At 40.7% G+C, this 22,911-nt stretch overlaps 1 protein-coding gene across 1 annotated transcript in view; it reads left to right on the top strand.

The window, feature by feature from the left end:
- The window catches only part of ARHGAP28 (Rho GTPase activating protein 28), a 180,298-nt gene that overhangs the window by 106,929 nt on the left and 50,458 nt on the right, over positions 1-22,911 (top strand). The window contains exons 3-5 of the mRNA XM_012652101.1: positions 4,995-5,212; positions 15,252-15,344; positions 21,925-22,014. Of these exons, the coding sequence (XP_012507555.1) occupies positions 4,995-5,212; positions 15,252-15,344; positions 21,925-22,014 (401 nt within the window). The remainder of the gene's footprint in view (positions 1-4,994; positions 5,213-15,251; positions 15,345-21,924; positions 22,015-22,911) is intronic.

The following is a 22,911-nucleotide window of genomic DNA, read 5'->3' as shown; positions in this document are numbered from 1 at the left end:
AAAAAGAGCTAAACTACTCACCTGGTTGGTATTATAAAAACATACATCATTTCTTCCAGGCCTTAGGTATATAAGACATCCAGGAAAGACTAAAGGTAGTTTACATCTAAGAATGTTTTCATTCGGCGGTGATTAACCTCAAGACAACTACTAAGATAATCTGAAACTTTAAAACATCTTCTCATTTTTCATTCCCCTTTTTTAAAAGTCTGTCTTTTTCAGGACTAAGAAGTAATCATTCAGATGTGCCACGATTAGTATGCGACGTCCTATACTACCAGAAATAAAAAGCCCCATTGCACATTCAATGAGAATCCACTCAATGAGAATCCACTCCCATCAGTGGAGTGTATCCTCACTCTTGTTACTTCTTACACTTTTCCCTTTCAGGCACAGAAAGCCAGGAAGGCACATAAAGGAAAATGCCTTTTATCTTCTACCCCTTTTTTTTACTATCCACCAGCCAGCTGCCCATGTGAAAAACCACGGGTTCACAATGATAACCTCCAATTTCGATCCAGCACCACAGGTTTTCTTGCTGTCTTCCCTCTTTCTATATTTGTAACTCCCTTCTCCGATAGAGAGAAACCTGCCTCCCGCCATCTACATTCTAGTTACTCATTTGCTTACACCTAGAATACACGGAAAATATCTCCAGGTATGTTAGCCTAAACCGATACAAAAAAACCAGATAGAGTTTATTACTTATTTACAGATATTTTTCCTTGAAGTATTTGAACAGATCTTAGGTGTACGATTCAAAGAGCTTTGACAAGTCTGTGCACTCTGACACCTCACACCTGTCAAGATGGGTAACATTTCAATCCACCCAGAACAACTCCCGGTGCTTTTTCCCAGCCAGTCTCCTCCCTCCCGAAGACGCGCCGGCCCGAGGCAGCCGTGGTTCTGATGTCTGTGCACCATAGATTGGTTTGGGGTTTGCTCCCTTCACTGGATGTGATGTTTTTGAGATTCATAGTGTATCAATTGTTCATTCCTGTTTATCCTCCAGTAGTTTGTGTAAGTTTACTAGCTGCCATAACAAAGCCGAGTGGCCTAAAAGAATAGAGATTTATTCTCTCACAGTTCTGGAGGCTAGCAGTCCGAAGTCAAAGTGTCAGCAGCGCTATGCTCTCTTGTAAGATTTTAGGGGAGAATTGGTTCCATGCCTTTTTCTTAGCTTCTGGTGTTTGCTGTCCTTGGTGTTCCTTGGCTGTTGACACCACATCATGCCAATTCTTCGCCTCCTTAGTTACATAGTGTAGTCTCTGTGTCTCTGTCTGTGTCTCTTCTCCTCTTAAAAGACACCAGTTACATTGGATTAAGGGCCCACTCGATGACAATATTACCTCATTCCAATTTATATCTTAATTACATCTGCCAAGACCCTATTTCCAAATAAGGTTATATTTACAGATACCAAGGTTTAAGACTTCAACATATTTTGGGGGGGACATAATTCAATCCATAAGTAGTAATATTCCCTTGTATGAATATACCACAATTTGTTTATCCATGTACTTTTTTTTTTTTTTTGAGACAGGGTCTTGCTCTGTCACCTGGGTAGACTGCAGTGGCTTCATCATAGCTCATTGAAGCCTCAAACTCCAGAGCTCCAGTGATCCTCCTGCCTCAGCCTCCTGAGTAGCTGGGACTACAGGCATGTGCCACCACTCCCAGCTAATTTTTTGTATTTTTTATAGAGACGGGGTCTTGCTTTTGCTCAAGCTGGTCTTGAACTCCTGGCCTCAAGTGATCCTCCCACCTCGGCCTCCCAGAGTGCTAGGATTTGAGGCATGAGCCACCTCACCTAGCCCATCCATGTACTTTTAAATGGACTTGTGAGTTGTTTACAATTTCGATTATGATGAATAATGCTGCTATGAGCAATCTTGTGAAAATCTTTTTGTGGAGATGTTTTTATTTCTCTTGGATATATGTATTTTCCATAGAATGTGTTTAACCACATAAGAAACTACCAGCATTTTTCCAAAGTAGTTGTACCATTTTTCACCCCTTTGTTGGGTGTAACGAAGCAACATTGGACAGACAGTTACACTTTGACATTCTTGCAACATTTGGTATTATCAGTCCTCTCAATATGAGCTACTTTAGTGGATGTGTGGAGGTCTCTCATTCTGGGTGTAATTACATTTCACTGATGACTAATGATGTTGAACATTTTTCCTTATGTTAAAAAATAATTACCATTGATTTTAAATCTTTTATCTTTTTGAGTATGAACAGTTTCCTGTAAACATTGCTTTTATTCCATCCCGCAAATTTTGATATGTTGTATCTTATCATTTATTTTTAAATGTTTTCTCGTTTTTCTTATGTGTTTCTTAATTTCCAAATATTTGAGTATTTTCTGGACATCTTATTATTGGTTTCTAAGTAAATTGTGTTATGGTTAAGTAACATAGTATGTAAGTGTCAATCCTTGAAATTTATTTAGATTTATTTTATGGCCCAGAATATGGTCTGTGTTGGTCAAGGTTCCATGTGTACTTAAAAAGAGCACTCCAGCAATACTGGAGAACAGTGGGTGAGGAGAGCATGACATGAGTGTGTCCAGAGGGTCAGCAGCTTCATATCTTGTAGGCCATGTCAAGGGGTTTTATTCTTAACCCAACAGTAAGGAAAAACTGTAGCATTGATTTTATTTGCATTTGAAAGGACTAATTTAGTTATAATATGAAAAATGGGTTGGAAAGGGATCAAGAATGGCTGTAGGAAGAATTGATGGGAGTCTCATTGCAGAAGTCCAGGTGAGAGACAATGGTAGCTCTGACCAGGGTCACAGCAGAAGAGATAAAGGAAGGTGGACAATTCTGAGAAATAATAAGGAGGTAATGTCAAAAGATCGTGTCGGTGTGTTGGAATTGATGTGTAAAGCAGAGGGAGATGCCAAGAATGTCTTCTGGGTTACTTTCTTACCTAATTACACGGATGGTGGGTTTCATTTATTGAAACATGAAACCCTGAAAGAAGCCTAGAGTTGGAAATGAAGAATATGAGTTCAGGTTTGAACATGTTGAGTATGGCATATGATCAATAGAGCCAAGTGGATATTGAATATGCAGGTAGATCTATGGAACTGGAATTTGAAGGAGAGCTTCGTGTGGAAGTTAGACAGTTGGCAATTGGATAACGAACATAGGATTGCATTGTACTTAACTCAGCAAACACAACTGACACAGGTATCTGCCATGGATATTTCTCACCTACAGAAAACATATATTCTACATGTGCTGCAGTCTGAGTCTGAAGATTTAGGTCATTCCAACCCCTGGTTTATGTTAAGTCTAGTCCTGCCAATGACTTATTCCTCTCACTGTTTCATAATTCCTTATAGAGGTGCAGGGAAAAATCCAATTTTTAGAACTTAAATATTAAACTATATTTGTAAATTTTGTCTTCCAAAATGAAAATCTTGTCTCAGGCTTAAGTAAAAGAGGATTTCATAACTCACAAACATAAAAGATTCATTATGTTAGATTAGAGCTACCAATTACGAATTCACCTTTTATTTTCTGTTAAAGGGACGGTTTACAGAGCAAATGAATAATAAAAACAAGATAGCAAATAAAATATTTGCCTAGCTAGAAATTGGACCTGTAGGGTACATTAGAAGGCTTTGTTTATGTATCAATGATGCAATAACGTAAACAGTCCAGTGCTCCTAGACTGATGCTGTGACATGCGGTTTACAAATTAGTCTAATCTGCTCTTTAAACAACCTCATTCGGGTTTTGCCCCTTTCACAGGACACGTCTTGGTCCTGGCAGACGGCCTAACGCCCAAGCGTCTGACGCGTGACCAGATGTCCCTCTCTAAGGAAATTTGTTTTTACTGGTAGACACCCTTGTGGCTCTTGTCTGACCCGTATCCAGTTTATTCCTACCAAGGTAGCCAGTCTTTAGGAGAGCGCTGACCAGGAGAGAAGTTAGGCTGAGGTGTGTTGGTCAGGGAGACACACAAGAGGCAACTCAACCCAAAGCATGAAATACCAGAAGCAGCGTGTTACTCACAGATCCCAGAGAGAAGACAGCAGAACCCCTCCTGGGACCAATGGGAAGCGGGGAGCCATCCGAGACACTCACATGCAACCAGCAGGTGGGGCGTGAGTGGAGGCCACCTGTGGGGCCCAGGGTGTTACCCAAGCAAGTTTCCAACGAGGAGTTCTAATTGGTGGGTTTAAGCAAGCAGGCACACGTTCCATGGAGTTGCACTGTGACGGACAGGTGGTCACTGCAGCATGTCCGCACGGTGCATGTAGGGTGTGGGGGTCTGTGAGGTGAGTCAAGCAGGTTGCATCCAGCTGTCCCATATGGAAGTGGTCACCAAGTGGTGGCTGCATAAGGCAGATGTCTGGATTGACCACGTGGAAGAACTGGGAGGAGGTGAGAACTGGACACTGTCAAGAGTGACTAAGCCCTGCTCCTGGTATGAGAAAGTTAAACCTATATTCGAATGGATGCTGAGGCAACATCAAACTATATGAGTTCACTACACTTATTTTGGTGAGAGGACACGAGGCCTAGAAATATCTTAAAACTTATCAAAATCATTCAGCTAGTAAATGGTGGGCGGCACTGGGATTTGAACCTGCATTTGAGCGATTGAAAAACCCTTTTGTGTTCCATTAAACTGTGTCTGTTCTATTATGGTTTTAGTTTAAATATTCATATTTCATCATTTTTTGAAATTGGTAGTCCACATGTGGCTTATATTTAACTCTCTGGCAAGGAAAATGACCTCGCCAAGTCCACCAATTACCTTACTCTACCAGAAAATATGCTAAAATTTGACTTATTTAAAAAATACAATACAGAATTTTCATTTGTTATAATATTCTTTCCCATAATATCTATATAAAAAAAGACAGTCTTATATTGTTTACTGATTTTTCTTGTCTGATACGCACACACCTATGGATACACGTGTCATCATACAGAACATGTTCTAACCTTGGTAATGTTCTTTCACAGAAGGAGAATTGGAAGCAGAGTGGCTGCAAGATGTGGGTTTATCAACGCTGATCTCAGGTGATGAAGAAGAAGATGGCAAAGCCTTGCTGTCTACATTGACTCGAACCCAAGCAGCTGCAGTGAAAAAGAGATATAATACCTACACTCAAACCATGAGAAAGAAGAATAAGCAGTCCGTCAGGGATGTCAGAGACATCTTCGGAGTCAGCGAATCTCCTGTAAGTAATGAACACGGCTCAAAGGGTGTTTGGTTTGATTGGGGAGTTGGGCATGGTGTAAGAAAAAATATCAGAAGAGGCTGGTTGGCTGTTTCCATTACAGCTTCTGGAGAAAACTAAGCAGACAGCACAGTGCAAAATTTTAGAAATTTGAACTTTAGTGATGATTCCTTATCTCTCATACTACAATATCCATTAATACTAAATTCATTCCCTTTGTTGAGGTTGGAGAGTAACTTCTTTGGCATTGGAGCAAGTCTTTGTGGATAGGCTACACAGAGCCTTTACTTAAATCTAAGCACTGAACGGAAACTTGGTGGTCAGGCAAAGGAGTCCAGGGAAGTGGACTTAAGCATCATCCAGGTTTGGTTTAAATGGGGGTGGGGATGAGACAGTGGGTAGCGTAGCCTTTATGTTCAGATAAATTAAAATGGTAAAAAAAAAAAAAAAAGGAAGATACCAGCATTAATTAAGTGGGTAAGAGAATGATTCAGAAAACCTTAAGGGAAGCATCACAAGTTTTATGAGAAATGGCTGGTTGAAGTTCCAGCTTACCCTTAGCAATTTCATGGCCACGGTTTTACTTATGAGGCTGTTAGTCATGTTCTCCTATGTCTGTTTGTTTTATTGCAAGCTCTGCCTTGTGGTGTATTTGTTCATTCATTTGTTGCATCACTGCAATGTTGCATTGCAATAATTGCATCATTGATGCAACAGATATTTGTTGAGTACATTCTCTGTGCAAGATCCTATGTTAGGTTTTATGCAGATAGGATTCCTGGAACTTTGGGAGTAATTAGTATATAGAAAAAAAGAAATTTGATATTCAGCTATAGTTGATAAGATAAGTTGCCTAGGGTAAGTTAATCACTCTGATTTAGGTTTCTTATCTGATTAATTGCAATATCAATAATGACATAAATTAAAACTTCAAGGACATTGAGTAGAAGTCATGGTTGAAGACAGTCTCCAATCTGAGTTACTTTAGGTTGTCTGTAAGTCATATCTTCTCTTAGATACATTAATCACATTGCTCATACAGGCTCAGTTAACCTGCATTGATGCTAACAGCGTCCTAGAAACAATACCAGCCTTTAGAACTTTCTACAGTGATGGAAATGATTTACTTCAGTGATGGAAATGATCTACTTCTCTTGTATGTTGACAATATATAGGGTCTCATAAACATCTTCACAGATTTTTTCCCTAAAAAATTTAGCATCTGTTCTGCAATTAAAGAAACTTGGAAACTTCTTGGGAATGTACCTGAATTTTTTCAGTTTTTGATTTGAATTTGACAACATAAACATCAATTTCTCCCTTCCTCTTTCTCTTGCTCTATGTCTCTGTCCTAGTCTGTCTCTTTTTGTGTGATGGTGGTGTTCTTTCTTCTTCCACATTCCTCCTCCTCCTCCTTCTCCTTCCTTCCTTTCTTTCTTCCTCTCTCCCTCTATCTCCCTGTCTGTCTCCCTGTCTCTTCCATTTTTTCTTTCTTTCTTTAAAAGTTTCCATTTCATTTTCTTAGTGAAGACATAACATCGTTAAGTTTCATAAGGAGATTTTGTATTAATCTCAGATGTATGAATTCAACCCAGTATATTACCTAGTGAGGATATAAATTCAGTAATTTAGAAAATAGATATGTAGATAATGCTAGTTATTTTCTTAATTTTTATACATAAAATTCTATGCCCCAAATCATTTTCCTTCAGAATTTTGAAGATATTTGTCCATTATCTTCTCTCGTGTACCATTGCTGTGGCAAGGCAGTGTCTCCGTCAATCTCATTCCTTTGTATAACAGATAAAAAGCTTTGTGAATTTTATTTTTGTTGTTGGAAACTTAAAATTTTACCGGCTTTACCTTTTTAAAAAATTCATCCCAGGCCGGGCGCGGTGGCTCACGCCTGTAATCCTAGCACTCTGGGAGGCCAAGGCAGGAGGATTGCTTGAGCTCAGGAGTTTGAGACCAGCCTGAGCAAGAGCGAGACCCCGTCTCTGCCAAAAATAGAAAGAAATTAATTGGACAGCTAAAAATATATAGAAAAAATTAGCCGGGCATGGTGGCGCATGCCTGTAGTCCCAGCTACCCGGGAGGCTGAAGCAGGAGGATCGCTTGAGCCCAGGAGTTTGAGGTTGCTGTGAGCTAGGCTGATGCCACGGCACTCTAGCCAGGGCAACAGAGTGAGACTCTGTCTCAAAAAAAAAAAAAAAAAAAAAAAAATTTCATCCTGGTCAGTACTAAGTGAGCCCTTTCAATCTGAGAGCTAGTTCATTCTTCAGGTTCTATATATTTCCTTCTAACATTTAAAACAAGTATTTATTCCTTTCATTTTCTCAGTTATTTCCTTCTGAAACTCCTGTTAGATGATTGTTGCATTGTTTGGATTGAACTTGTGTCTGTTAAATGCTCTCTTCATACTTTGCAAGCTCGTGTGTATGTGTGTGTGTTTGTTCTGCATTCTTGGATATCTCTTCAACTTCATTTATTATGTCAGTAATTTGGCCATGGTTGTGTTAATACTTACACCTTTCATAAGGTTTTAAAATTTCACCAGTCATACTGCTAATTTACTGAAGGCCGCCTTGCCTGACTGCCCTTCCATTGTAGCAATCTGTTCTCTCTTGGCTGCGACAGCCTCCCAGCACTCTGAAGGCACTAAGTAAATTAAACCTTAAATTCCAAAGTTCTCTTCTTTTCCTGAAATTATGTTTCCTTCAGAGTCTTGTGTTTATTTTTAGCATGATTGTTGTTGTTTAATTGACTTTGATACTTGAGCGTGGGTTTATGTTTATTGCTGAAGGATTGATTGATTGATGTATGTAATGGCGGTTGTGTAGACCGGCTTTCGCCCGAGAATTCTCCTGCGAATAGGGGTCTGGGCCTGTGTAAATGGTGTAATGTGTCAGTTGTCACACTTCACTTTGAAACATACATATGGCTCCAATGCTAAAGTAACAAGAGCCCAGAAGAACTGTAATTTATTTCCTTTATAGGCAAACTGACCTGCTCTGTTTAAATTCCTGTCCATATGCTTTTAGGAAGCCCCAAGGGAAGTGCAATTCAACCTTCCTTCTGTCCACGACCACCACACTCTCCTAGCACAGCACCACCACCACCGAGGCCGGTGGTCACTCGACACTAAGAGTTAGCTGCTGCCCACTCCCTGATGTTCAAGGGAGGACAGGGTCTGCCTGGCCGGTGTTCAGAAAAACAGTCTGCAATTGCTCTGGTCATTGCTTTCTGAGTCGGGAGTGCCTCCCTGCTCTTTTCTCATTCTGCAAATGGGCTTTTTCTGCATCAGCGTTTACTTTCTACACGTATTTCTCTTGTGCCTTTTTGCAGGCTGAGGTTTTCCTCTACTCTTATCAAACCATTCTTGCCTGCTTTTTATCTGCCGGGAGCTTCCAACCATTTCTGTTCTGCTAATGGAAATATTTAGCAGTTTCTAGATCTACTCCTTTAAAAAGATATCTCTTTTGACACTTGGAGTGATTGCAGGGGAAGGAAAAAGTGGTTTGTGCATTTTGCTATCTTGATCCAATTTTCTTGTGCTGATTCTTCAGTAGTATTTGTTCCTTTCAAAAAATAATTGTTTTTTTGTTTTCCTTATTATGAACATAATACATAATCTTTACTGGAAACTTAGAAAATATGGATAGGCAAGGAGAAGAATGGCAATTTCTATGGGCCTAAAGACATTTTATGATTTCATTAAATATACAATAAATTTGATTTTTCAGTGAAGTTCTTACAAGAAAGGAATAAAATATCTAACGCTTGTGTTCGCAAAGCCATTTTACATTAAATCAAAAATGCTAAATCAGTGTCTGGATGCAACACACACAGTCTGCAGTCCTGTTCATCCTGAGCGGAATTCCAGTTCCCAAATACATTTTCCCAATAATTCAGAAGTTGTGAATTAAATGGCTTTTTTTCCCCAGTAACACATTTAACTGGGCAAATAGTCAATCTAATTTACCTCGAGTTTCATAACTGATAAGCAACTAGCAAAAGATGAAATTGATTTATAATTGACTGTATAAATATAGTCATACAGTATGCTTAAAAAACATGATTATGTAACTTACATATACATGTGGCTGCTGGTAACAGAAACCCAAGGAATCGTAAGTTATACAAATATGGCTTTGTTTTTCTTTCTTACGAAGCTGATGTAGGTGGTTCTTTTCCTTAACATGAATCCAGCTTCCTTTTATCTTTTCTCTCTGTCATATGCAGCCTCCATCTTTTTGCTTACAAGTTGGCTGGGCCAGGCACCAGGCACCATAGCCATGCTCCTGTCAGTTCCTGGAACTTATACCAACGGACTCTGTCCCTCTGACCTTACTTTCCTGGAAATTCTACTCAGTAGAATTCCAGTTACCTCTCAATGCCCAGACTTATATCATCTTTAGCTGCAAGGGAGCCTGAGATACTGGTTTTTGGTTTTCTTGTTTGTTTGTTCGTTTTTTTTTTAAGCTGGACACATAACTTTCTGAAAGAAAATCAGGATACTGTTAATGAAGACACCAGACTGGATTTGGGGTATGCGGTTGACAGAGTCATCCACAGAGAACAGTGTCTATTGATGTGCCAGGCATTTAGTGGGCTCTCAGTATAGGTTAATAAATTGCTAAATGCAATGACTAGTGCGTAGGCAGTCATAGCTATGGCTGTCTCCACAAATCTCTACGAAATACACATATTATGCATACCAAGTGATTAATTGCACAATTAAATTTGGGAGACTATTCCTGAATAAAAACGCACTTTCATTTTTCTCAATAGCCAGATGATTTTTATATCACAACTCTTCTTTTGGATGTGACTCTGGATGAAGAAGGGAGGGATAGCAGCAATTCCCTACAGAAACGGTCATCTGCTAACATAAAGCAAGAGAAACTGAGTGTAGGGAAGTTCAAAAAAAATAATTATTTCAAGACAGCACAACTTGCAGGGTATGTGGGAAGGGGGTGGAATTCCGCACTTAGCTTGAAACAATGAAGAAAAAGGAGACTCTTAAACTCAGGAATGAATAATTAAATAGTTAAATCCACAAATAACTACATGCCCTACCTGTGCCTACAATAACAAACATAACAACAGCTGCAGCTACAGCTGTAGCCGGAAGTCGGAATGGGGGAGGCTGTCAGCTCAACTTTTGTCCTCTTGGCTGAGCTCATAACGGAAAATCTTATGCTCCCCTCCATGTATCTTCTAGTATTCATTTAATTCTCACCATAAGAAATATTTTGACATTTCAGTTATTTTCCAAATGTAAATATCTCGTGGGGAGCCGCAATAAGTGGGAAAAAGTCACACTGTCTAGCGCAGGAAGTAAACACATCTCATTAGAGCCCACCACGTCCATTTTAGCGCAGAGTTTCAGAGAACGTTAATCTGAGTTCATAACTGCCCATGAAGCTGTCTGGTAGAGGCTTTATTTTTAGTGGTGAGTCCTATGCCGTGATCTGTCCCACCTGGTGAGAGGCTTGGGTCCTCCTTTTGCAGTAGCGCGCCATGCGCAGGAGCCACAGAAGGATGTGGGGTTGCCACATCTGCCTCCACTTGGATTCGTGGCAGCAGCCCATTTGCAGTGAGGGACTTTGCTCTGTTACACTTCAGTGTGACTACCCTTGATCTGATGAAGAAGGTGAGGATGTTCAGCTTCTGTACACTTTATTTTATCTTACATACATGTCGTGTGGGGAACTCTATCTGGATCTTATGACCGTCCTAACACAGGCTGGCTCTTGGTCCCTTCTGGGCTTCTGCTGAATGGTGTGGATGTGGCCTGTCTGTGTTCTGGCTGCTCTTCTGTCGCCTGGGGTAGGCTGAGGTCTGGACGTGGAATGCTGTGAGCAGGCGCTGTGAGCAATCCTGTTTTGCAGATTTCGTCTCTGGGTTTTGTTCCTAATTTTATTGTAGTTCTCACACAGGTGTTAACTCCTTCCAGTCAGAGGGCTTCACGTTTTCTATTGAGTTAGTGGCAGGTTATTCCCCCAGTGGAGGGAATCTTATGCCCCTTACTTCTGACCAGGACACTTGACTCCAGGTGTTTGCCCCTTTCTGCTGTCCCCGCTCCCCCCACAGCAGCCACCACCTCACCCCTCCGCCAGAAGAGGGCAAGTCAGAGTTTGTAAACGTGATTGGTTTCTGAGCTTTACCGCACCTAACTCTACCTATCATCTTGGCTGTTTTTTCTTCATCCTGTCGGGCAAGGGAGCGATCCCACGCCGGGGTTCTGAGGGTGGCTGCACGCACAGCCCCTGACGCTGGGCAGGTGAGATCGACAGCAGTTTATCAGTCACATACTCCCAGCCCAGGGCAGGAGGACCCTGCACGCCACGCGACGTCACTGTGGAGTGCTCCTGGGAACAGAGCGAACGGCCAGGGGCTGCAGGCTCAGTATCGAGAGGGTAGGGTGTCCCCTGGTCCCCACAGGAGGTGGTGAATGGCTTGTTTGAATAATTCCATGGCTGGCCGGGAACTGAAGCCCACTACCCAGGGAGAAGCAAGAACTGTCCCCCAGATAAAGCGGGTTGTGTGGCTGGAGGACCTCCCCTGCAGGACCACAGTGAGGAGAGCTTGCCATCGGGCCACCTGGTCATGCCAGGTGCCAAGGCAGCATAGAATACTGAGCCCGTTTTAGGTCTCACACCACGCCTAGCTGTGGTCACTCACTGGTCTGGGCTTAAAAAATTTCTTTTTTCTTTTCATTCTCATGTTTCATCTTTTACCTTCTTCCAAACTAGAAAAAACAAAATGGTGGGATTTTTGTTGTTAGATTTTCTCCCCTCTCAGTATGATATCTGAGCAGTATGAGTTCTATTTCAAAAGGGTTTGCTGTATCCCGTCCTGTGTGAGTAGATTTTTTAACTACAGACTTTGTATCAGGTAAGCAGAGGCCTCTAAAGTGTGGAAAACTTATGCCTTTTCCAGATCTGACCATCTGAAGTGCAAGACAATGTAGATAATTTTATATATATACGTATGTAGATGTAGGTTAGACAAGTGCTGGTCTTCAAACTGAATTTTCAAATATATTCATTTAAATATCAAAACTATATATCCCGGTTTGCGCTTGTGTCGGGTTCCCAAGCCCACACCCAGGTTAGTGATTTAGTAGAGACTCACAGAACCCAACATACAGTCATACACATGGCTGTGATTTGTTACCGGGAAAGGAGACAAAGGAAAATTGGCAAAGGGAAAAGGTTCATGGAACAAAGTGGAGGGAATCTAGGTGCAGCTTCCAACGCCTTCTCTCAGTAGATCCACACAGGACAAGGTGAGCTCCTCCAGCAGCAAACTCCTGTCTGCCAGGAAAGCTCATCTAAGCACAGGAGCCCTGGCCTTTTCCTGGGCGCTGATCACATAGGCACCCTCTACCTAGCATGTAACAAAAGTCCAGACCCCCAGAAGGAGAGCAGATATTCGGTATAAGCCACATTCCTTGAACAGTTAGGAGCAGTGAGCCAGTCTTGATGTTAGGGAATGGTGGGGACCTCCTGAAATTCAAGTTCCCAGATGCCAGCCAAGAGCCAGCCTCATAAACAGGCCTTTCTAGGGAGAGCGTCTCAGGCCTACTGTGCTAACTCATTTCTGCAAAGCTCCCAATAGAATATATATCTGGATGTAGAGGAGTAAAACTTCTTTCATTGGCCTTTACTTTCTCTTTTCCCCTTACAAAGTGATGGCAGAGTCAGCTTTGATTCTAGGGTGATCAGAATGAAACAGTTGCAAACAATTGCAGGTATTTTCTGAACACCCACTAAGTGCCTAGCAGTCTAGACAACAGCAGCAGAATAAGGAGACAGCCCTGCTTTCGGGATTCTTATGTATCAGCTTAAATGAATTTAACGTGCAAACAAAAGCAGTAACAATGGTTAGAAGGTGAGGCAAGGTAGCTCACAGTTATGGGGCAAGGTAACAGTTGGCCTGTGAATGAAACATTTGTGGCCAAGGGGGGACATTAACCCCCTCTGTGCATGTCTCCCATCGGCTACCACCCCCCGACCCCCGCGACTAAGCTGTGCTAACCTAGTGGCTCTTGCTTCAGCACAAGTGAAGTGGTTCTGTCTTGAGCTTCGTCCGAAAAAGCGAATAATTAAAGTGCCAGAAGGATCGTCAGACGTGCTCGGGGTGAGCAGAGGGAGGCACAAACACAGCAAGGCCGGGCTGTCTCCTTCCCAGTCTCCCCACTGCCAAAACGTTCTGCTCCCCCTTGGTTTTCACCGTCCCTTTCATTTCAAATCCTTGAAGTGACCCTTTAAAGGTTGATAACGGGACAAGCATGGTGCCAGACGCACGCCTCTCGCCGAGGTGGACAAGGAGGTTTGTGTAAGTTACTCCAGCCAAGCCAGTTTATAGGAGGAGGAAACAGGTGCTGTCCTTTCGTACAAGGGATGGTGAAGGATGGTAGCATAACAAAGTGACTATGGAGAATAGTAAAAATACCAACTTACATAATCACGTATGTTACAAAATGTCACATCTTAGCAGATTGTACCTTTTACTCTTTGAGCAAATCTGGCGAGAAATGTCTCTGGATACTAAATTTTCATATCCAAAGAACTTAAATCCTAAATTGGTGAGTATCAAGATGCTAGGCCCTAAATCAGTTTCCTACAGAAATTTGTAGGTATTGGCCCATCTGCTTTCTCATGCAGTGTTAATGTTGAGAAGTCTGATGCCTCCCTAAAACTTAGTCCTTTATTTATATCCTGCTTTCATCTTTGTATTTCTGGAAGCTTTTCAGGTTTATCTTTATTGTTGGGAAACTGAAATGTCATCAGGATATGGAATCTTTTTTTCTTCTTTCATCATGATCAGCTCTCAGCTTTGGTTTCTGAAAGTTGTTCCTTTCCTTTCAATGCTGAATGTCCTCTTCCCATTATTTCTGTGATTATTCCTTTTTCTTTATTCTCTCTATTCTACCTTTCAGTATTCAGATTAAACTCACATATCTTAAGTCGTCTCTCATGTTTTCCATGTCTCCTTTTCCATTTGGTCTGTATGTTAGTCGATTTTATCTACATTGTCTTGTAGCTCTTGATTCTACGTTCTTCCAGGAGTGGTTATAATTTGGCCTCTACAAAATTTTTAATTCAGCAATCATAATTCACAAGAATGACTCTCTTTTCACTGATTTCCCATTTATTGTTATAGTTACTTTCTGACTTATGGTTGCAATAACCTCTCAAATCTCTCTGAAATCATTAAATAATTGTAGGTATTCGTCTCTTTCCTTAATTATCTGTTTCTCCCAGAATGTTTATCACTGCACTTCTTCTTCATGGTGTTGATTTTCTTTTGCTCTTGGTTTATAAACCATTGCAAAATATAGGCATACAATCTGGCTTTAAAATGCCATGGTTTTATCAGTAAGCTGCATGACTTAGACAATTAGAGGTTTGCTTTTCTTACAAAACAAGAAGCCTAGGGAGGAAGGCCAAAGATGGTACGGCTGCCCTGACGTGGATCTGCCAGCTCTTTCATCTTTCCCTTCTGCTCCCCTTAGGGAGGGGCTTAGAGGTAATACAGGATGTCTGGGCATCAGAGGCACCATGGTCGTGTTCCTGGAAGACGCATCAGTCAGCCGATTCTATCCGCTTTAACAAGAAAATATTAACCTTCCTGGATGCTCCACGAAGTAGAATTCCATTTAAATTTCATGGGATGTAACCACCACGTGATCACATTTAGTCTTTTTAGTTAGTCACAGCATCTTGGAGCAAAATCATGAGATTCATAAGTTAAGGAAGAAAAGAAAAGTGGATTTTGGCAAGCACTAGCAAAGTCTGCTTCAGAGACCAATTCTATGATAGTGTACCGCATTTATGAGGATCAATATAATGATGGATGAGTTGGTAAGTACTATTATCAATGCACAGATTGCATTAACTCTGTGTATCTCCACCCAGCTATACATATGTATGTATACACGCACACACTCTAGCATAATATGTAATTGAATATATATTCACATTTGGAAAGATTCCTTAATAAACATGACTTTCACTTCTTCCATTAGCCAGGTAGTACCTGTGACAACCATACTCCCCAGCTGGATGGCACTCAGGAGGAAAAAGAGCCTCCAGGAGTTATCCAAACAAGTGGCCCCGTGGTAAGTTACAGCAGGGGGTTTGGAGGTAGTCATGAAAGAAGCCCTTTCTTCAAACAGTTGTTCAAAGCTTGAAAAAAATGCAACATCATTAAGATGGTTGGACAACCACAGCTGTCAACATCCCTATCTACCTTTAATCAATTTGTAAGAAAAATATTCAGCATAAACAAGCCTAAGTTTAATAGGTAAACGTACAAAGAACTGCATATTATACAAAAAACGGAATACATACCCAGAAAATATTTGTTAGTGTTTCTTTTTTGACAGACTTAGTGTCCTTACATCTTATCTTTAATTTCAGAAAATTCTCTTAGGAGTGTTAGTTCCACCGAGTTACAAGTGGAGCAATGGCAGGTGTGGTCAGGTTCTCTGCTGTTTCCTAGTGCAGGTGAACTTCAGGCATCTTAGTTCTGATACTTTAGCCCTGGGTGTCCAATTCCTGGCTCCGTCCCCATCCCTCGCTTTCCCTCAGCACCGCCTCTGCTCCTCCCCACTTCCCCAGAGGAGGGCAAAGCCAGGCGAGCCTGAGGACGATGATGAGCCTCTGTGCATGTACAGCAGGGAAAGGTTGCTTTATTTACAGTTTATCCAGGGTCTTTTCTCATGTCTGCTTCTGCTTGAAGTCCTATCCCAAGCTCCTTATAGAAAGAAAAGATATCCTGGAGTAGGAGTTTGTATAATTTATTTTCCCTTTTATTTTTCTATCCTCAGAGTTCCTCTCCTAACTTCCTCCCAGAAAGAGAAGAGCAGAATGGTGACTCCCAATAATAGGGCCTCTCTTCCCTGCTGAGACGCTGCAGGACAGAGACCTTAACTTTGAAGGGGCACTCATGTGTTGATCCCACACGCTCAGGCATTTTCCTTCGTAATTTGGAGGAGATAGTACCAGTCATTTCCAGAGTTCTCTTGCATTCTTCCTTGGTGCTGTTCTGATGAGGCGTTAGGGAGATTTTAGAAAAGAATCCACGTTATTTCTGGAATCTCGCTCTCTGACCACCACTTGTCTGAATATTGCTGGGATTATTTTTCCTACTTTTTAGTTAACGTTTTGTGGATTTTACTAGATTTTAGGAGAGAGAGCCTTGGTCATCTGGTTTAACTCTTCCATTTTATCCCAAAATTATAATAATCCCTGTTGTTTATAGAAATAATATCAAATTCATTCTTTTTGTATTACAAATTTGCCACAGTCTACTTGCTGTGGGTATTTCCGACCATTAGTTCTCTTGGATTCACCCCCCAAACCCTCAGCTTTTGAGAACAAATGAGCTTTCTCTTTCAGGAACGTATTTTGACTTTCTCAGTGTCAAAATTTTGTTGGGGCCGAGCGCGGTGGCCCACGCCTGTAATCCTAGCACTCTGGGAGGCCGAAGCGGGCGGATTGTTTGAGCTCAGGAGTTGGAGACCAGCCTGAGCAAGAGCGAGACCCCGTCTCTACTAAAAATAGAAAGAAATTAATTGGACAACTAAAAATATATAGAAAAAAAATTAGCTGGGCATGGTGGTGCATGCCTGTAGTGCCAGCTACTCGGGAGGCTGAGGCAGGAGGATCGCTTGAGCCCAGGAGTTTGAGGTTGCTGTGAGCTAGGATGACACCACGGCACTCTAGCCCAGGCAACACAGTGAGACTCTGTCTCAAAAAAAAAAATTTGTTGGGTCTTTACTTGCCTTTTAGAATGGACAAGAGATTTGAACAGGTAGTCCACCAAAGAAGATATATGGATGGCAAATAAGTTCATGAAAAGGTGCTCAGTATCAGTAGTGATTATGGAAATGCAAATAAAGCCACAATGAGGTATCTCTAGATATCCTGTAGAATGTGTAAAATTAAAGACTGACTATTCCAAGCATTACCATGGATGTGGAGCAACTATAAATTTCATATACTGTTGGTAGGAGTGTAAAATGTTTCATCCATTTGGCAGCTTCTAAAAATGTTAAGAATATACCTACCACAAGACCCAGCCATTCCACTCATAAGTAATACATATCCACAGAAAGACTCATCCATGCTATGTTATCGGCCCAAACCAAAAACAACCCAGATGTCCATCTTCAGGTAAATGGATTAACAAATTGTGGTATATCCACGCAATGGAATACTACTCAGCAATAAAAAGCAACAAACTACTGATACTCACAACACAATGGATCTCAAACTAATTATACTGTGTAAGAGAAGCTAGACAAAAAATATTCAATTTATATAAAACTATAGAAAAATGTAAACTAACCTATAGTCAGGGACAGATGATCAGTGTTTGCCTGGGCACCTGAGGGTGGGTAAGGAGGGAAGGGAAGGAGAGATTCCAAAGAGGCCTGAGGACATTTTTGGAGATGTTGGTCTTCGTTCTTTATCTCAACCATGGTGATGGTTTCACAGGTTATATATACATTTGTCAAAACTTATCAAAACTCTTCAAATTGCACTTTATGGGCAGTTCATTGTATGCCAGCTAGATCTCAATAAACTTTACTGTTAAAAATGAGTCCACTTAATGTTTTATGATTTCATTAATAGCCTACATATTTATTTTGCAATAGGGTACTTACAATGAAGACTCATATTTTATGTATTACATGTGATTGACCCCTGACTCTAACTCCCAAATGCCACTAAACCCAAGCATTTACAAAAGGTTTATAGTCCATTCTATGATTATCAGAAAACTACTTTACAAATCACTTCTTATATAGATAAAAGAAGACATTTTCTCTATGTGCAGTTGACATAAATGAAATATTCAGTTGAGTTAGTTTATTAAAAATGCGCAATAATCACTGTAGTTTATTTCCAGTGTCTTAAATGAAAATCAGATACCTACACTGCTATTGATTCATAATTCCCTGCAAAATACAGTCATACCATCTGTTAAAAATCATCAGTTAGACATCTGTGTTTGCTTCATATAAAAGAAAATCTAGGGAACCTTGATTTAAACAAGTAGAAGTTTGTTTTTATCACAAAACAAGAAACTGATGGGGGTAGACCAAGGCTGGTATGACTGCGAAACAATGCAGTGGCTACCTTTGCGTGGACTTCCAACTTTTTCCTTTTCGTGTTACTGCCTTAGCATGTGGATTTAATCTTTATACTCACCAGGTGGTTAAGAAACTCTGGATACTGTGTCAATATCCCATTAGGAACATTTGCCAACTGACTGTCAATTTTTAACAGAAAACCTTAGCTGTCCTGGAAACCCGTACAGTAGAATTTCTCTTATTCTTCACTGACAGACTGTTACACCCTTAGTATGACTTTATGGTGTTGTTTTTTTGTTTTTTTTTTTTTTCTTATTTTAGTTGCTGAAAGGCATTTTATCTCATGTTAGTCTGTTTTGTGTTCTGGATTTTCTCAACTTTATGTTTCAGAGTAGACATTTTTTCCTTATCGCATCTTGGTCTTTTGGCTAAGATGAAATGTAGAAATTTTTTTCTGGATTATTATTTAGCTTTTCTCAATCTTTGTAAATTTCAGCAAACGTATTCTTATTTCCCAAGAGCAACTTTTTTCTCTCTAATATACTTATTAGAGCAGTATGTTCTTGATTCAAAGCACCAACAGCTCCTTAAGTCTCTTAGAAGGTAAGAAATTATTTTTAGGAAATCAAATTATTTTTATGTGTTTTTTATTGAAGTATAACTTAACTAACAATAAAATGCATACATTTTAGGTGTATAATTCAATTGGTTGTAACAAATGTTTTCACCCATTTGACCACAGTTAATCAAAATATGGAACATTTCTATTGCCCCAGGAATTTTTCTTTTTTTTTTCCTTTTTTTTTTTTCATAACCTCTCTTGTGCCCTAATTCAGTGAATAGGTCTTCTGATTATTCTCTATCTGTTTTTATTTAAGGCTTTTAAAAACCTAGTTTCTTAAACAAATTATTGATATAACATCCTGTTACCCATTAGGATCATTCATCCTACAACAGTAGACACTTGTGTGCCAGACATTATACTAGGACACTGGGATGGAGTGAGGCTGGAGTGGAGAGGACAAAGGGAGGTGAGTTTGGAGGAGTAGATGGAAGCCAGACAATGAGAACCTTGCTGGAAATAAGGATATTTCCAACAAGGAAACATATAATATATAAGCAATGGAAAGCTACTAAAGGGCTTTAGGCTGGAGGATGACTTCATCAGATTATGTTTTGAAAAACACCATCCCAGATATTATGTATAGAACGCCTTGTGGGCAGGGAACTGTAGTTAAAGCCAAGTGAGATACCAGTAAAGCTAATGCAGTGAACTCCATACGACCTAGTGGTGTGGGTGGTCTAGCTTGGACAAGGGAAGTCAAATTTTTCTCAGGCCCTTTTTATTAATAGTCAGTGGTCCCCCAGCCCCAGCCCCACAGAGGCAAGCCATGCTGTAATTTCTAACATTTTAGCTTGGTTTCATCTTTCATATGTGTCTAACTATAAATATAATATGCTCTTTTGCATCTGGCTTCTCATGTTCTTCATAATAATTTTGAGATTCATCCATATGTTGCATATATTAGAAGTTTGGTCCTTTTTTTTACTAATAATACTCCATTGTATAAATAGACCACTGTTGGTATATCTAGTCTCCTGAGGGATGGACATTTGGATTATTTCCAGTTTGGGGCTATTATGAATAATGCTACCATGAGCATTTATGTAGTATAACGGATATATATTCTCATTTCTCTTAGGTAAAGATGGCACATAATTCAGATTGTTGGCAAACGTAGCTACACACACCCCCATCACTCATAGCTCTTAAACTCAGCAAGGAATAATTTAATAGGTAAATCCAAAATAACTAAATTCTATCTTTTAAAAAATATCTATAGGCAGAAACACAACAACAAAAAATAGTTTTTTATTGCATATCTTGTGTGGAGGATGTTGTCAACTAAAGCTTGGTCTTTATGGGTGAGCTCACACAGAAAATTAACAAACTACCATGTAAATTTTTTGTTCAATATTTTCAGTATCAACATTGATGTAAATATTTATTTTTCTCCAGTTATTTTCCAAATGTAAACATCTCATGTGGAGAACATGTTAGCTTTTGAAATGTGTCGCAACAAGTGATGCAAACAGTGAAGTGTCTACCCCAAGTGTGACCGTCTGCTCAGGGAACCACATACCTCCCGTTGGGCGGTACTGTGTGTCCTCAGGTTGTAGATTGTGCCCTTGGTGGAGGGAGAGCTTCTGACCAAGACTATGGATCCTAGGTGTCTACTCCAGTCCAGCTCCCCAGACCCCCTCTTTTCCCTTACTGTGGGAATCCCATCACAGCAGGAGGGTGACGGATCCACCCAGAGAATCCACCCAAGGACACACAGTGTGAAAGATGTTCTACAAGGCAGAAACTATCAGCATACCTGAAGGTGGAGCTACAACTCTCTGTGTCCCTGAAGTTTTCTGCAGAGGCATTGCACTGGACTTTATTGATTTTTCGATTGTTTTGTGTAGGGAATTGTATGTTTCCTTTACAATTGAGTAGATCTATTTTCCCAAAAGGCCAAAATTGTTGATTATGTACTCACGTAAGTGAGTGGAGTGTGCTTAGCTTTAAGTTGTTTTGGGGGTTGGGTAGCTTAGCACATACTGTCCGCAAATGCAAAACGAATGAAGGAGATGAAGAGCTCTAATTTGTTACTTCCAGACAAAGTTGATTTCATTTTTTGTTCCCCCACCATGTCTTTTGTTGTGGCTTCCAGAATTCCTTCTTCCTTAGACTTGTAGACTTGCATACTCAAAATAGGAGCCCATCCACTCCCAGGACAGTTCATTTTATTAAAGTGTGGAGTTTTTTTTTTGTTTTGTTTTTTTTTTCGAGACAGAGTGTTGCTCTGTTGCCCAGGCTAGAGTGAGTAGCGTGTCATAACTCACTGCAATCTCCAACTCTTAGTTCCAGCTTTATAAATGAAAAAACAAGCTGGTACTGTTGCTGCGGAATTCTCTTTACTACGAAAGACAGTCATAGAATCTGCTGAAAGAAATAAAATAATAATGTGAAACCAATTAAACTTGTGTTTGGCTACATATAATCAAAAAATAGAAGTTGTTTTGCTTCACATGGAGAACCTCAAGATAAGTGGTCCACGTCCAATAGGGTGGACACTGTCCCTGCCTTCCTTCCCGGTGCCCATCGCCCCTATCTGTACAAGATGCCTGGCAGCTTCGGGCTGTCATCTGTGGTCCTGTTGTAAGCAAGTACCAGCTGGCCCTATTCTTTTTCTTGGTAAACACTGTTGGTAAAATTCCACTTACACTTCGTTGGCCACAATTTTCACATGATTCTTCTTAGTTGCAAATCAGCCTGGAAATCAAATTTTTTGACTTAGTACCTAACTCCCTGGAACTAAACCAGGATATTGTTAAGACAAATAGAGTTTGAGGCAGGCAAGAGCAGTGTCTGCCACAGAGGCCAGTGGTCCGAGGGCCTGGCATCCGGGTGGCTCAAGGTAGCACTGCTCTAATGGCGGGATGCTATTGTCCAAGCACAGGCAGTCACAACTGCACATATTGCCACACATATTGTACATTTTAGAAAGTATTGCCTAAGTAAGAATGGTACTTTTATTTCTCCATTTAGCCAGATGGTGCTTCTCTCAACAGTACTACACTGTCTGATGCATCCCAGGATGAAGAAGGGAGTTTTGCCGTTCCCAGGAGTGGCTCCGTGGTAAGTCATCACGTGTTAACATATTTGCAAGTCAAGGCACAATTGTAAGTAAAGGCAACTGGCATAGGAAGGTAAGAAGAAGCGATTGCTCAAGACAGGTTTTTTTTTAAAACTTGTACTAATATTACAAAGAAACCACAGCTGATGATAGATCCCTCAGCTTTGTAACAATTAGGAAGAAGGAGTCCCAAAACTCAGGAGTGATAGATCTCAGTTTAAAAGAGGACACCATGAATTAATACCACTGCAGCCAGAAATCAAAGGATGCTCTTCACATGCAACAGGTGTGGAGGGTTTTGGCTGAGTTCACACAGAAAATTACCAGAGGTCTGATGATCTGGTTTAACTCTGCTGTCTTAATTCAGAAGTCCCTTTTACCCACAGGACAAATTAAAAATCTTCATCAGATATCAAAGGCTCTCCGCTATTGCCTGCGTTTCCAGCCTTATTTCTCAGGACTCCTCCATGCAAACCCTTTCTCTTGAGACAAATTCACTCACTTGGCCTTGAGTAAAAGAACTTGTACTTTTCTTTGTCAAACATTCTTGTCATCCCCTTCTTCTCACTCCCACTGGGAATTCCCACTTGGTGTGTCTGAGCAGGTGCTCTGGCAGGGGGTGTAGCATAGGCAGCCCCCTCCCCAGAAAACAGTGAGATGCCCTATTAGAGGAGGCAGTGGTTCTCCAATGGCAAGTTGGTAGAAGGCAGCAGTTGGCACAGTAGACAATCAGATGGAGGTGGCACATTCTAAGGTTCCTCTGGGGCAGTTGTTTCTCAGTCATTGTCCATCTCGAGGAATGCATAGCTCATGTTCACATGTCACTCCCAGGATGTACCCATTGTTTAGGGAGATAATGCTATTAACCCCATAGAAATTGGCTTTTCTGCTGCGGTTGT

Source organism: Propithecus coquereli, unplaced genomic scaffold, assembly GCF_000956105.1.
Source record: "Propithecus coquereli isolate 6110/MARCELLA unplaced genomic scaffold, Pcoq_1.0 Scaffold38, whole genome shotgun sequence".
NCBI classification, from domain to species: domain Eukaryota; kingdom Metazoa; phylum Chordata; class Mammalia; order Primates; family Indriidae; genus Propithecus; species Propithecus coquereli.
The sequence above is the reverse complement of the archived record's forward strand: the minus strand, read 5'-3'. Positions and strand labels throughout refer to the sequence as shown.